The following is a 15,479-nucleotide window of genomic DNA, read 5'->3' as shown; positions in this document are numbered from 1 at the left end:
CTGACAAGGAGAATTTATTTGCCAATCAAAAGGTTCCTTCCCCAGTGACCATTTCAAGACCTGAATGTGTGATTCAGGAGTAATATTGTAGGCAGAAATTAGATGCTTGTCATATACATTTCCTGTGGTACTCTCAAGGAGGAATTGTCTATCAATCAAGAGCTCCTTGCGTTGGAAATCATCTCCTTTAATGTTTTACTCAAAGGTGATAATGTATGGAGAAGTAAGATGCATGAATATCATGCATTGAAGAGTAACAACAAAATTGGTAACATCTGAGGCCCGTCACACCCTAACATCAGTAAGCAAATTCTCCTTACTTTCCTCTACACTTTTCCTGTGGTTCTTACAAGGAGAGTTTATTCAACAATCAACCCTTCTCAGATTGGTGATCATTTCCTTTATTCTTGTGATCCTAACTGAGGAAACAAGAGTGTTACTCTAAGGAGAAATTAGATGCAGGTCACTCTAAGGGTCTGAAGGGTTAAGATAAGCAAAAGAGACAACTGAATCATGCAATCAGTTTTTTATTAATGTGTTACTTTTTGTGAATACTACATAGCTATTGTTTGCTCAAACTACTAAAGCTGAGGTAGACTGGCTCGGAGAGAATTCTTGTTTTCACAACATGTTCACACACTACTCAAAGGAGAATGCTCTAGAGAAAAATTTCTATCTTCACAGTGGAGTACGGTACACTAAAAGCTAAAGGAAACTAAATTAAAAAAAAGCATTGTCACCATTATTTCATGGTAAAAATAAAAAAAATGAACTTCTCAGAGGACATCAGCCTTAAAACTGTTTAAAACACGCCAGTCTTGACAGCAGAGTACAGCACACTGAAGCCCAGGACTGCAGTACAAACTGAGCCACTTAAGAAACCCAAGGCGCGTGGTGCACTGATGCCGTTCAAGTAAGCTATGGTGTGCAGGAACCTAGCTCCTGTGAAGATGCGCAAACACCAAATGCCTCTTGCCACAGGCTCACCAGACAATCCATACAACAGGGCAACAATCATGAAGATTGGGATGTTCTCCAGATCATTCAGATGGGCTCTGGAATCGAATCAGTAAAAAAAATTAAATTTTACTCTGCAACTCCCAAGATTCATTTAATCTGTAAAGCATAACTATTTTCCAGAGCAGGAGCTGCAGCTGTGTAGGAATTGATTTTGAAGTGGGAAGGATTCCAGGAAGCAGTGATTGTAGGGTATCATAAAAGGCTAGATGGGGATCTGCAGGCATCCTCCCCTGGAAAATTTTAAAAATGTTGTGCACTGTAGAACACTTTTCAAGGAATAGTTTCAAGTCATTTTCAAGCAATCTTGAAGCCACTTTTGTATTGTTCTCCAAACCACTCACACTGCTACCAATGGATTTATCTTCTTCCTTATCACCAAAAAAATGGGAGGGGGAAGAGGGGCTAGGCTCCTCCCCCCCCCCCCCTCAAAACAATTGCAGCTACACCTCTTGTAAGACTAGTAAATAGCAAGGTAAAATCTGAGGGGGGGAGGGGAGAAAGAGAGTTTAGAGGTTGATTAAATAATATCTGAGCTGAGATATATACCTGCGGACTCTTTCCACATCAGGATTTACAGGCACTGGTTTAGTGTTGTCTTTACCATAGTCCTCAGGGCTTGGAAGAGCCTACAAATAGAAGTGTAATGAGTTTTTAATCTTTCAGCTATAAATACAGCCCTTGGGACTGTCTGCAGATTTTGTTTCTTGAATTACCAAAAGGTGAAGAAAGTCGTATTAATAAACATGCCAAGACCCCAAAATGTCACCCAAGAAACTCTTAATGTACATTTAGAACCTAACACTGCTTTGAACACTTAAGTCAACATAAGATCTTTTTTTTTAAATTTAGTTTCATGAAACACACACAAACTATCAGGGTCAATAGAAAGACAGAGACAAAATTTTGAAAAAGTTAAGAACAGATACCTTAAAACTTGCCACCAAGAAATCCCTTTCACTCCCACAATCTCATTAGTAATTCTCCTAACTGTCTATCATTCAATTGTTATAATGTTAGTTTGGAGAATTTGGTATTTGATCATCTTAATTCCCTGATTGCTATTTTTCTTTTTTCTCGTCACTTGTCTGCTTGATAATGTATTGATATAGTAAGGCAAAAATTCTATTTTGGTCACTTTAGGGAGGGAAAGGGCTACAACCCACAAAAAGCAAGCCATCCTAAGAAACTGATGATTAAATTAAATTGTGAAGTACAGAAACAGTTCTTTACTTCACGTTGAATCACAGCATAGGAAGCGAAGGAAAAAGGGGTGGGGAAGGGGGAAGGGGGGCGCTAGAGCCTGTCCATGAGAAAATTGGGGCGAGGAGGGGTACCACCACGTTTCAGTGCCGATCATATTGCTAGCTCAGCTTAAGAGAAGTTTGGCAAAGTATTCATTCTCGTAATCTTTTAAAACCGTTTCATCAGTGTTTTGCAAAATCATAATTAAAAGTAGTTAGCCTTTTCTCCAATTGAACAGTTGCGGCCTGTGTTTAAGTAGCGGACATTAAAGGCACTCAAACTGCTGTGTCATCTTTGCAGAGGCACTTGTTAGTCAGTCCTCTTTCAGGTCCTTGTTGTTCAAAGCGAGCTGTAAAGCTTTGGCTATGTCGGCGCACGTGAAATTATACCCACTCGCAACTATTTTTGCAACAGTTTCCATCAGTGGCAAGATAAATGATAGACTAAAACCACGCGCGTGTAAATAAGTTTCTCGAAATCCACACTTGTGTTCGTTTCAAATTTTCAATTATGCGAACTCTCTAGGAAAATAATTTGCTCTAAATGCAGTCTCCAGCCTTTTGCTGTTTAATTAAATAAGGTCATTGATTAAGAGGCTTCAAAGAGTAAAATTGAAAATAGACCGACGGGCCCATTGGTCGATCGATTGGAGCCTCGAAAGCGAATTTGCTCAAAAGGTGAGGAATCATGACCCGCCGATCAGGGCTCGAACACGAACATGTCACTCATGAGTTCTGCATGTTATCCGGTCGTTCCTACATCTCTCGTTTTTAAAAATCAAGAGTAGTCATAACTAGAGAACAAATCTTTTGAAAAAAGTCACTGAATAAGACCTGATTCGTGGTCGTCATGCATGCAAGCGTGAGTCATGCATTTCACCCTACTCAGCAGAATACATTTGAGTCTATTACAAACCTTATTCTGTATTCGATGTCTTGCAGTTAAAAACGACATCACCCACGTTTTGAGCATGAGCAAAGAGCCATAGAAAAGATAGGCTGAGAGGAAGCGATCGTCCACAGAAAGAGGCACCATTTTGAAAGCTTGAGACCTTTGCTCTTATGCAACTTTAAACGGGTCTTTCACCGTGCGTGATTGTCACGCAAGGTTGTGGATGAGGCCTGGGACTGCTGCATAGATCCAGAGGAACATTTAACGACAGACTCGTGTAATTTTGTCGTCTTTGAAAAATTTACCCGCGCTTAATAACACCAAATAAACTCGAAATCATGTTGTTACCTATACAAATTCAGTTAAATCAAACGTATTTTCAGTGGTATTTTCATGTATATTTACTACTCTGCGGTTATTCATTCAGTTAACCCCGATTTACTTCCTCACGTTTCGCAGCATATCGATGGCCTCCGAAAGAAATCCTACAAGGGTTCTACTGAAAGAATCTTCCAACTTTTATCATCCAGTCGGATAAGCCCGCGCTTAATGACAGCACACTTTTAAACAAAATATCTGAAATATGCTTTCAAAGAATTAGATTAAAGATGCAAAATTTCCAATTCTTCAGATTTACATTTTAACCAGCTTCTGTTCGACGAATTAGCCCATAAGTCTTACCTTGTTCGCCATGCGCTGTCTTACGGTGAAAAATGACATGGCAAAAGTTTTGAGCATAAGCGCAGAGCCATACAAAAGATATGCAGACAGGAAACGATCATCAACAGTCAAGGGGACCATTTTGGAACTGGTAGAAGGCTATTCTTGCTGCTTTTGTCTGTGGTTTGTCACGCAAGGTCGCACGTGGGACCTGGTAACAAGGAGTTGGTTCAAAGCTTGCGGGGTACTTGATGACTCGGCAAAATTTTCTTTTGTAAATTTGGGAGTGTTGTTCTGATGGAATCCGTTTGTTTCGAGTCATTTTTTTTTTAAAATTAAGATATCTACAATAAGCCTCGTGCTTGCAACTGCATGCCATCATTGTCATGATGCGTACAATCATTACAGTGATTACACCATGTTAAAAACTGTTTAAATCCGAAATAAAATCCTACACGCACTCAACTGGAAAAGGTTTCTAACTCTTACCGTCTAATCAGAAAAATCCTTGGCTTGGAAAGCACAGTTTTTTTTCAAACCGGCGTTGGATATTTAAGTAAGTGTTCATTTCTTGACACCTTTTCAAGTGGGTTATCGATAGTCCCTCAAGTTTCATGCATAATCTCACCTTATTGCCAATGCGATGCCTCGAGGTCAAAAAAGACATTACCCACGTCTTCAGCATAACCATGGCGCCACAAAAGAGATAAGCAGCAAGGAAACGATCATCCATTTTAAGTGTTATCATTTTGGAGCTTGTTGGTCGAAGAGCGGAGGGTAAGCTCAAAGCGAAACACCCCCCGCGAACGACAGAAGCAACGTCTTTGTCACGAAATCACACCACTGTCACGCAATCTTTCTGCTTTACCATTTTTTTTACGTGGCCTATCTTCTGTCAAACTGCATCTTTTTCCATTTTGCAAATGAGATTCAAATTCTTACCATTGGCCATCCTAACTGCAAGGGATTAGCGGCGTGTGACCGACCTCTGGGAGATGAGATTGCGGACCTGTACCTTCGTCTCTCTTTTTCTGCAGCTTAGCTCCACCGCCCAGATCTTCATAACTTCCTCACAACACTATCAGCCAAGATGGTTACTTCACGCGTTCTTCTCCCGCGTCTATCTTCCTCGCCACTTTAGAGTTTCCAAGCCAAGGACATATAAGCGAATTGCTTCCAACACGAGACCGCCACTTACTTTTTTCCCGTTTGATTGTTTAGCCTTTAACTCCCATGAATGACCAAGACAGAATTTCTCCTTACATTATCAATACAATATCATGCAAACAAAGTGATGAGAATAAAAAAAAATCTTAATCAGGGGATAAATAGTTGATCCAATACCAAATTCTCCAAACTAACATCACAAGAACTATATGACCGACAGTAAAGAGAATTTCTAATGAGATCTTGGGAGTTAAAGCGTTAATAGATGTTGTCTGCCCATTCGATACTTTCATCATCATTGTCACCGTCACCGTCATCATAACCCACGTCATCATCAAAGTCGTAGTCATTTTCATCGTCATCGTCGCCGTCACTGTTGTTAATACGCTTGCCACTCATTCTAAGATCTCTAAACTTGTAAGTTTCGAAGCCAGGGATACTCAGGTATCTAATTTTTTAGCACGACAGCGCCATTTAATATCCTTTTTTCCCTTTTGATTGTTCAATAAGTGTTTTTTGTCCATTCGATACATTCATCATTATTATAATCATAATCAAAGTGATAGTCATCGTCATCGTCATCGTCATCGTCAGCGTTATCGCCATCGTCATGGTCATCATCATGGCCATCGTCATCGTCATAGCCATCGTCATCGTTATCGCCATTGTCATCGTCATGGCCATCGTCATCTTCATGACCATCGTCATCGTTATCGCCATCGTCATCGTCATCGTCATCGTCATGGCCATCGTCATCGTTATCGTCATCGTTATCGGATCGTCTCGTTTCCGTCATCATCATTGTTTACATAATCTTCACCGTCATTGTCGTCCTCGTCATCGTTATCGACTCCATAGTCATTGATATCGTCCCTATCGTCTTCCCCCTGATAACCATCGTCATCACCGTCATCTTGTATGCCAAAAATAACTGTTCAAAGCTAGTTTAACGCATAAAATGAAGGATAGCCGAGAAATTAATTTTGGACGCACATCTTCTCTAAGAATCAAAGGAAGGTGGGGTTCTCCATCTCCAGTACAGCGCAAAAATAGCTGCTTGGCTTGCAGAGAAGAAAGAGACTGGGAACAAATGCATTCTTTACTGATATTTCTAAAGAGAATGAAGGAAGATCCCTTCAACAGAGGATTCGTATATTTGTAAACAACACTAAAATTTTAAATTTCTTGAAATTAATGTACGAATAAACTGATATAAAATAACACTACAATTGCTATTCAATAGTGTGATGGTTAAAAAAAGTACATAATATTGCTTTTAATAAACTATATTTACGGGTTTATCTGAACACTAAAATACTGCAACACTTAGCCTTAACTTAAACCGTAAGTGCGAAAAAGGCTACGGAATATCTGATGCAAAGGAAACTTCCACAATCACATACCCGAAAGACCTTTATCCTTGTTATTAAGAAGCATTTCTCAATTATGAGATTTCCAAAGTTTGGGGGTTTACATGACCTCTTGTCCGCCTAAGTGAGGTGTCCTTCAATAGCGGGGTGCGTTCGAACTTCGTTTAACTATTGATTTATGCGAAAAATAAAAAAAATCTGCTAGTTTAAATATTCCTCTAGATAGTGCCGTCTAACAAAGTGAGTTGTGCTTCTCCTTCCGGGCAGGTTAAGTGTGCGCATGGCAAATAGGAGTAGTTTGGAATGGGTAAGACTACACGTCATTTCAAGAGTGACAGGTTTCGCTTTCAAGTTTTTCTCTCTCACTCAAAATACTGTCAATCGTTTATCCACGCGTCACGCATGCAAACTTTTAAATAAATATACCCTACTTCTGAGATTAAAAAAAAAGACGATTTCCAAGGATAAGCCTATAAGACGTAAAAATTATATTTGGACACTGGCTAATCGTGTTAATATCTTAAAAGGTTCATCTTCTTTCTACAAACACAGTTTTGCTAAACACTTTAGCCTAAGGAGACATCAGCATGTACATTCTCCATACAATGTTTGTGTAATGTCAAACATATCAGGAACATATTGAGGAACTGGTCGACTGGGGAAGGTTGTTGGAATGTAAAACCATATCCTCTTTGTACGCTGGCGAAACTAAGAAAAATTCACTCGTAGATCTCTTACTTTCAATCATAGCCTTACACCATTGGATGTACTTGACTCCAAATGTTTCCTATCTCGAGGAGCAACTAATTCGTAATGAGTTTCTTCGACGTTATCGTCATTTGCGCATGCTTCCGTTGAACTTGTCACCGTGACTGAGATGTTCGCTGGCGCATTACAGACCTCCAAATGCACAGGTCCCGCGCTACCGCTACCGGACGCATTTGACTTGTGAACTGGTTCTGGAATTTCCGCATAATCGTCGCTCGCCGAGGTTTTGGTTATCGGAATAACTGGTTTTAAAATGATTTCAACAGGTTCGTAGTCGCCTGACGCGGATGACAATCGGTTAGAATCGTCTTGAGGTATAAGCAACTCTGTACTAGGAGTGCGGTCTCTCTGGCCAGCTGTAGCGACTTCATCGTAAAGGTTATCAGTGTTATCTGCAAAAAGAAAGTATAGAAAATACCATAGTAATCATTTCATCTTCGACAATGGCTGAATACTCAAAAACACATCTTGCACGCCGTTTCTCAAGTCATTACATGATTTATCGCCCGTCTGATGGTCTGTCTGTCGGTCAGTGAGTCTGTCTTATAGTCTCTGTCAGTAAGTCAGTATGTCAGTCAGTCAGTCAGACATGAAGTCAGTCAGTCAGTTAGTATGTCAGTCAGTGAGTCAGTAAATATGAGTCAGTCTGTCAGTTAGTCAGTCTGTCCGCCAGTGTCTGTATTTTAGTCTCTCTGTCTGTCTGTCTGCCACAGCCCGTGAATGAAACACTTGACAAACTAAGATTTCGTCTTCTCTACCTGGAATTCTTCCCATTTCAATCTTCATTTGTCTTGACGACACGTACGCAGGGGGAAGGGGTGGGGGATCTTCCGTGTCATGTCTCTCCTCCTCAGTATCTCCGCTACTTTCTGTATCATTACGACGCCTTGTCTTCATGCTCAAGTCCACTTTTGCGTAAGTATCGTCTCTTGGCAAAGTGGTAGCCTTTTTTGCTTGTGTAACCTCGCCTTTTGCCACAGCCTCGCCTGTTCTTGACCGCACCACATGAACAGAATTGGCGCGTTTGTCCATCTCATTCCTACATCGTTTCAATCCCGTTGCATCACTCTTTGATCTGTTCCTTTCAGAATCTGCGCTGTTTTCGGTGTCTATCATTAACTGGAATACTTCTTTTTTGTCAACGGATGCGTATTTGTGATTTTTATCAACTCGATTTTGTTTTTGTTTCTCGACATCTTCATACAGGTTAGAGACTTCCAAATCATCCTCTTGCATGTCATTTTTTATGCTGGAATAGGGATCTTCCGCATCTTCGAGGGCCTCTGACATTTCTGCTACCTCTTCCTTCAGTTTCAAGTTCTTAATTCTCGAGTAAGGATCTTCTGGATCTTCCTCAGTTTCCTCAGCAACCGTGTCTTCCACGTTTTTCTCATTCGTAGTCTCCTTATTTTTGGATTGCTGCACTTCAGCATACAAATAATCAACCTCGCTCTTATTAAAAGCAACAACTTCGTAATTCCCGCTGTCTTCGCCCATGTCGTGATCAAGCGAAAGAGCCCGAGGTTTTCCGACTTTAACCTGGACAGTATCATATGCATCGTCGGATGGAGACGGTGGATGGCCCTTCACTCTCTCCATGGACTTTGTCTTACGCACTTCAACAGTCTCATAGTTGTTATCATCTTCCACCTCATCGGGAGCAGAAAAATGTCTTTGGGGAATGGGAACAACCGGAAGTGGAGGCACTGAAGGCCCCGGCGGAAGCGGAAGTCCTCGAGAATGCCGTTCTAGGGTTGGCGTCTTCTCTCGAGGCCTTTCAATGGGACTTTCATGCAAAACGTGTTTTTCGTCTTTATCACTACCCGAAGAGCCCGTTCTGCTCTTTGTTTTTCCAGTTTTTGTCTTCGTCTCTTTAGATTCTTTCCTCGATCTGTGTTTGTGTTCCTCATCTTTGAATACATCAGAGGATCTATCCGTGGCGGAAGTGCTACCACTAATTCCTTTACCAGACCGAGTTCTCTTCCAGAACCTGCCTTTATGTTCGTCATGTTCATGTTCACTGCCTTGTTTGCTCTTCGAGATTCCAGATTTTGAGCTGACAGTCTTACATTCTACAGTTTCATACTCTGAAGACGTAGTACCCGGATGCACAACGTCAACGTCCTTTGGAGACACGTGCTCCGTGCTGGGCGGGCGTGGCTGCGAGTCAGATGTGTGCACGCTAATCGCCGGCTCGGGGGGATGCGTGCTGTTCGGTGGCACGTGCTGCACGTGCTGGACGGTCGATGTACTTTCAGAAAGCTCATTGTTTGAAAGGGGAATCTGTGATGTGTGATTATTCTCCTCCACCAAATTTTGGTCCATCTTTTCAATTGTTCCGATATCAATTTTCGACTCGTCGACGACTTCTTCCTCTGGCTGTTGTTCATCTGGCAGTACCTAGAGACAAAAATAACAGAATAAGAAAAAAACTATGGCAATATTTCCGCAAAACTCCATACTTCAGTATGCATGCAGTTATTTAATTAATAATGTAGATGAAAAGATTAGGCGCGTTTGATTGACTGAAAACGAGTGCATTCTCATGTAACACGAGGGCAAAGTTGTAACACGAGTGCAAATTAAAAATAGCACGCGTGCGCACTGCCAAAATTTACGTCTCTCTTGACTCTATGTGATTTTTTTTTTCATGTACATTATTAACAAGTAACAACATGATTTCTCGTGTAGTAAGCACTTGTAAATTCTTCAAAAACTACAAATTACATTTGCCCCACGGGCTCGTGCAATTTTGTTGTCTTTGAAAAATTTACAAATGCTTATTAACACCAAATTGCACTCGAAATCATGTTATTACCAATACAAAAGAAGACAATAGTTTACGCGCTGGACACCTAGTTGAGAGGTCTGGGTTTGAAACGTATCCGGTCATTGTGTACTGATCTTGGGCAACACACTTAAATCTTACGGAGTCTCTCTCCACCAGGAGTAAAAATGGGCCCAGGCAAACTGTCAGGGAAAACTGACGAATTTTCGGGGGGGGGGAGGCAATAATGATGATTTGACTTTTTCTCGCTGGTTCCTCTCAACATTGCAATTTTGTTTAGTTCATCAATCAGTCAAGGACACTGCTTATAGAGTTATGAGATGAGAAGAACAACTTTGACATCAGATGTAAAGTCGAGACTTTATCAAAAGGACGTTCTCTACCTGGCGCCGACTTAGACGTTGTTGGCAAGAGACAAGATGAGGTTTGGCATCCGATCTGAAGATTAAAAGTTAAAATCTTCAGTTTAATCCTTTAAACCCTAAAAATATTGGCATTTAAATTCTCCCAACAATATCATCCTGAATTACATACAAAGGTCACAAGAATAAAGGTTTTGATCACAAACTAAAGAAGCTCTTGATTGTTAAACAAATTCTCCTAGTTGGCACCTTAGGAAACCCTTGCATAAACTGTAAAAGTATTTCCATGGATCAGCTGTTGCACCCTTAAAAATTTTTCATGTTCGTTTTCTTTCGTTCTTCTTTCTGAAAGAGGTGTGGCATCCCTGAGGTACCCCTTATAAGTGGGACATCCCCATAACGTCCATTGTGATCCTGGCCCCTGTTCCCTTATATTCCCTGGCTACTTACAGAGACTATAGAAGTAAAACAAGATAATTTAATTTATTACCTGAGTGGATATTGTAAATTGGCTTTTGTGAAGAGTTTCATGCTTACATTTCAAGCATTAGCCTTGCATCCGAGCAAATGGAAAACTATTAAAATATTGGCTCTGATTAAAAGGCTAAAACTCGAAATTTTAGCTTTGAAACTCTTTGCGGTGGCCGATTTACATTATCAACTCAGTTGATGAAACAAAATTATCTTGAACTATACTCTCCCACTGACACAGCAGGGCTAAAAATTGGCAGTCACACGGTCACCATTGGCGAGTTAAAACTGACTAAGGCCACCAAAAGTTAAGGTTTTAATGCCCGATGCGCGACTATGCTACAGAATTTCAAAAAGTTACAATGTAAATGATGTGCATTACAAAGTTAAAAAGAAAACTCGATATGTAGTTTAATTGGACCACCTTTCTTTTCATTTCTTTTCCTGGACTCTAAGATCATCCATTTTAGGGAAGTTTTTAGTTCTGAAGTGGAAATTCTGAGCTGTTTTAACAGTGATTTCATGAACTTGTTCTTTCCTTTTAGCCATCGCTCCATTAAAAGCCATGGGGTGTTTATTCAAGTTTTTCATTTTAAACTAGAGGAAATCAAGGGCTACTTCATTTTGGGATGGAAACTGGCCTGACTGGCCACCAAGCACTGGGGTTAATTTTTAGCCCTGACACAGCACTGCAGTTTTTTTTAAAAAACCCACCCCCTTTCTGGATTTACCTATAGAAATAATCAAGTAAGGGGTAAGCATGCAATAGCCTCTGCTAGCTGAAACATGGCTGACTAGGGGCAGAGTTTACCAACAACAAAAAAGACATTAGTTATAGTATGAAATATTCATGACCTTTAAATTGTTAAATTTGAAAATAAACTTACATTGACACATCATCTTTGTTTTCATTACAATCAGTGCACAGACTTCCAGCCAGAAGAAGAACTGCGATACCAGCTGATATCAGGAGGAGTGGCTTTAGAAATATGCCATCATCATCATCCTTCTGCACGTCATCCTGATCAACACTAAGAAGGCTTCTGTGCTTATGCATAACCCCTGAAATCAACAGTACATGTCTCTTACAAACTGAGTTTGAGGTCTGTATTGTAAGTTACGCACCATTTTTTTTCTACTGGGATATATGGTGTAAGTGCTAAGTGTGCTGGCCATAAATTAGAGCAGAAAAAACAAGGTTTCTAACTTACTATACAGACCACAAAAATGAGGTTAGTAGGACAATTATTTTATCTCTGGGTTAACCTTTTAACTCCCAGATCAAATTTGTAATTCACCTTACTGTAAATCATACAATTCTTATAGTGTTAGTTCTGAGAATTTAGAATTGGATCAAATAATTATCCCCAAATTGATCTTTTTCTTTATTCCCATCACTTATCTGGTTGATATTGTGTTGATATTATAAGGAGAAACCCTTAGAAAAAGAAAATTTTGAATTTAGCATGTCATAGAGTGAAATACAGCCTGCTAAGTATATTTAGTATATAGCGCACATACTAAATGGGCAATAAAATAACATTAACCCTTTAATTCCCAAGATCTCAATAGTAATTCTCCTTACTGTCTGCTATACAATTCATATGATTCTAATTTGGAGAATTTGATATTGGATCAACCAATAATCCCCTAATTGATATTTTTCTTTACTCTCATTACTTGTCTGCTTGATATTAAACTGATAGTGTAAGGAGAAATTCTGTCTTGGTCACTAGTGGGACTTAAAGGGTTAAAAAAAACATAGAGAAATGTTTATTCATAAGTCAATAGCCAACTGTTAGCACCCTAAAATACAATCTATAGCGTGTGCAGCTAGAAAAGATGAAATCATCTTTAGATCATTTGGATCAATATCATTATCTGGGCAACTGCTAACCTACCCATCCCCTAACTCAACAACAGTCAATTGACAACAAGTTAGGGTTAACATTGGGTTAGGGGAGGGGTAGGTGGGCAGTTGCCCAGATACTGATATTGATCCTATCATTTTTGGTGAATAACCCTTCACCCCCCTAACATTGGCATTTGTACCCTCCATACTCTTCTCACTAAATTACTTTGGTACTGACAAGGAGAATTTGTTTGATAATCAGAAGCTTCTTAAATTGGTGATCATTTCCATTATTCCCATCATCTTTACATTTGATTCAGGAGTAACACTGTATGGAGAAATTAGAAGCCAGTCACTCTTAAGGGTCTAAGGGATTATAATTCACTTAAATATATTTTTCTAGATCTCATTACTTCTCTGCTTGATATGGTATTGGTAAAGTAGGGAGAAATTCTGTCTTAGAAAAGGTTGTGGTTATTCATTGCGGTGAATAACAATAAAAAGCTAAGTTTTTAGTTTGTCTCACGATGTAGTCACATGTGATGTAGATCGTGACGTTTTGACTGCATACTGCTAGTCTTCTTCAGGCAATGCGGTCAACTAGTCATCCGTGACCAGTCACGCATGACCAGTCAATACAATACAATATTTATTTGCCATATACAACATTTACAGATGGAAAAAAAAAAATGAAGAAAATTGATGACAGAAAATAAATGGCAAGAAAACCTGAAAGAAACCACGAGGCTTACAACAAGTCAGGCTTTCTCACTTAAAATAACTAATCTTATATTAGAATTACAATATGGACTTATGGTAATTAACTTTGACCGTGCACACATACACACACACGCACGCACACACATATTAAGTAAGTTAGTTAAGAATTACTGCCTTACAGAAGTTAATACCTCGAGAGAAGAAATTCCTTAAGCTTTCTTTTAAAAGAAGCGGAGGAGGGCCTTACTCGACCTTATTGACTGAAGAAGACTAGCAGTATGCAGTTGAACCGTCGCAATCTACATCACACGTGACTACATCTGAGACAAACGAAAAACTTAGCTTTTTATTGTAGATTCTGTCTTAGTCACTTTTAGGAGTTAAAGGGTTAAGAGCCCTCCTCTAAGCCCCCTTACATCTTAGGCTCCCTTTCTTGAGAGAGGGTCTCCAAATTTAAACAAAGGGGGACCTTTGGACCCTCTTTGGCCAATTACCAGAATAACACCTCAAGTAAAATTGGAGTTGTATTGTCACAATACACAAATGAAATACCAGGCGTGCTCTGATTGGTCAAAAAATGTCACCTAAGGTTCCAGTATCTGGAGAGTCTCCGCATGCAATGATAGACTAATTCATTTTGACTCAGTCATGTATCTTTTCAGACTCCTCACATACTGATAAAAACTGAACAGCATGGGAACTTTCATTTATTTCATTTTCAACATGATGGAATGTGACCAGTCAAACTGACTAGCAAGATGAAAGGTTGACCAGTCAAATCCCCAATCAGTGCAGACATTGTTCTTTGACCCACCATTATTTCGAGCCCTGATTAAACCAACAGAAAACTGAAAAATGAACCTATTATACCAACAGGAAACTGAAAATCAAATTTACCTATTATTTGTTTACACATATATACTGTATCAACCCACTCAAAAACGAATTCATGACTCAATTCTTCCGAGACTTTGCAATATCCTGGTGGGTTTTTCTGATTGAAACTGACAGAAAGCACTATAAAGGTTATAAGATTTTGATTCAATATACGTTTGCATATATTGTAAACAGGATCCAATAAATATATTGATAAATGTATATCTGTGTATAAAAGCGTGTATCTGGATGGCAATGAAAATCGCTAATCAATATATTAACATGAAACTCTTAAGAACAATGTCTTTCCTTCGCCTGGCAGAAAAACGGGAGCTAGAATCGTGCAAACTCACCATTTTTCGATGATGGAAAGCGAATGCAACCATGAAACTTCCGGTTTGCGCAAACAATTTGAATAATGGAATGCACATCGTCCGAGAGTCGTCCTCGATCTTTCTTGTCAACAAAGATCTGAATAATGCAAACAACAAAATACTTCTGGAATAATCAGTTTAAAGAGAAAAGTAAACTATGATATTAAGTCGTGATGCGCATTCTTGCCGATGCAGTATACCATCAACTCAATTATATGAGTTTCCGTTTGAGAGGATGGATTTAAACGTAAGTGGGGACAATATACAATTTTCCGCCTCTTGCTAAAAATACATTACGTATGAGTGATCGCATAAATGAAAGTTGACGTAAGGAAAACATACCCTAAATTATGGTAATCCAAGTAGGATGAAACGTTAGAAGCTATTTTTCAACGGTAAATAAAGTAGATAAATTTGAAAAGGAATGATTTCATACCTTAAGGAGTTCGGGATTGCCTTCTGTTACTCGAACTTCGATGCGGTCGAATGATCTTTTTTCATTTCCTGTAAGCTTCTTCCATTGCGCAGCGCCATCCCTGAACTCCAGATCGCATTTGGTGCTATTAGCAACCACTGTTGCTGTATCCTTGTAAATCAGTTCTAAAGCAATGCGTGAATATTCTTTACTGGCGGCATTACGCCCGAAATCCAAGCCGCATAGAGTACTTCCGTCAAATCTTTGTTCCATAGGCATTCCAGAGACGGACGGCATCCATTCACTTTCACCGAAAAAAATCAAGATGAAAATCACCCAACAGAGCTGGAAACACCTCATTTTTGTCTTCAACCGCCAAAATGTAACTTTGATTATATTTTACAAACAGAACCATGCGATCTGAGTTGGAAATCTTCACGCGCTTGCTTCACAACCGTTTGCCATCGTTGTATTATGACTACGCTAACCGCGCCGACCTGGTA

The 15,479-nt window shown here is 39.6% G+C and overlaps 2 protein-coding genes across 4 annotated transcripts; both read right to left on the bottom strand.

The window, feature by feature from the left end:
• Positions 1-511: 511 nt before the first annotated feature.
• On the bottom strand, positions 512-4,656 carry LOC113669816 (microsomal glutathione S-transferase 1). Of its 3 annotated transcripts, none has more exons than XM_027185893.2 (3): positions 4,442-4,656; positions 1,567-1,646; positions 512-1,055 (listed from the first exon to the last, which is right to left on the bottom strand). In XM_027185893.2, the coding sequence occupies exons 1-3, from the start codon at positions 4,559-4,561 to the stop codon at positions 803-805; spliced, it is 453 nt and encodes a 150-aa protein (XP_027041694.2). In that variant the 5' UTR covers positions 4,562-4,656; the 3' UTR covers positions 512-802. The 3 variants fall into 3 exon arrangements, with proteins under 3 accessions (XP_027041694.2, XP_027041692.2, XP_027041693.2); XM_027185891.2 differs by lacking the exon at positions 4,442-4,656 and adding an exon at positions 3,835-4,035; XM_027185892.2 differs by lacking the exon at positions 4,442-4,656 and adding an exon at positions 3,178-3,367.
• A 1,409-nt stretch (positions 4,657-6,065) lies between these two features.
• On the bottom strand, positions 6,066-15,474 carry LOC113669795 (uncharacterized). The gene is made up of 6 exons (XM_027185873.2): positions 14,998-15,474; positions 14,541-14,658; positions 11,627-11,801; positions 10,290-10,344; positions 7,877-9,518; positions 6,066-7,510 (listed from the first exon to the last, which is right to left on the bottom strand). The coding sequence occupies exons 1-6, from the start codon at positions 15,334-15,336 to the stop codon at positions 7,095-7,097; spliced, it is 2,745 nt and encodes a 914-aa protein (XP_027041674.2). The 5' UTR covers positions 15,337-15,474; the 3' UTR covers positions 6,066-7,094.
• Positions 15,475-15,479: the final 5 nt, after the last annotated feature.

This window comes from Pocillopora damicornis, chromosome 1 (assembly GCF_964200805.1).
Source record: "Pocillopora damicornis chromosome 1, jaPocDami1.2, whole genome shotgun sequence".
In the NCBI taxonomy this organism is placed as follows: Eukaryota; Metazoa; Cnidaria; class Anthozoa; order Scleractinia; family Pocilloporidae; genus Pocillopora; species Pocillopora damicornis.
The sequence above is the reverse complement of the archived record's forward strand: the minus strand, read 5'-3'. Positions and strand labels throughout refer to the sequence as shown.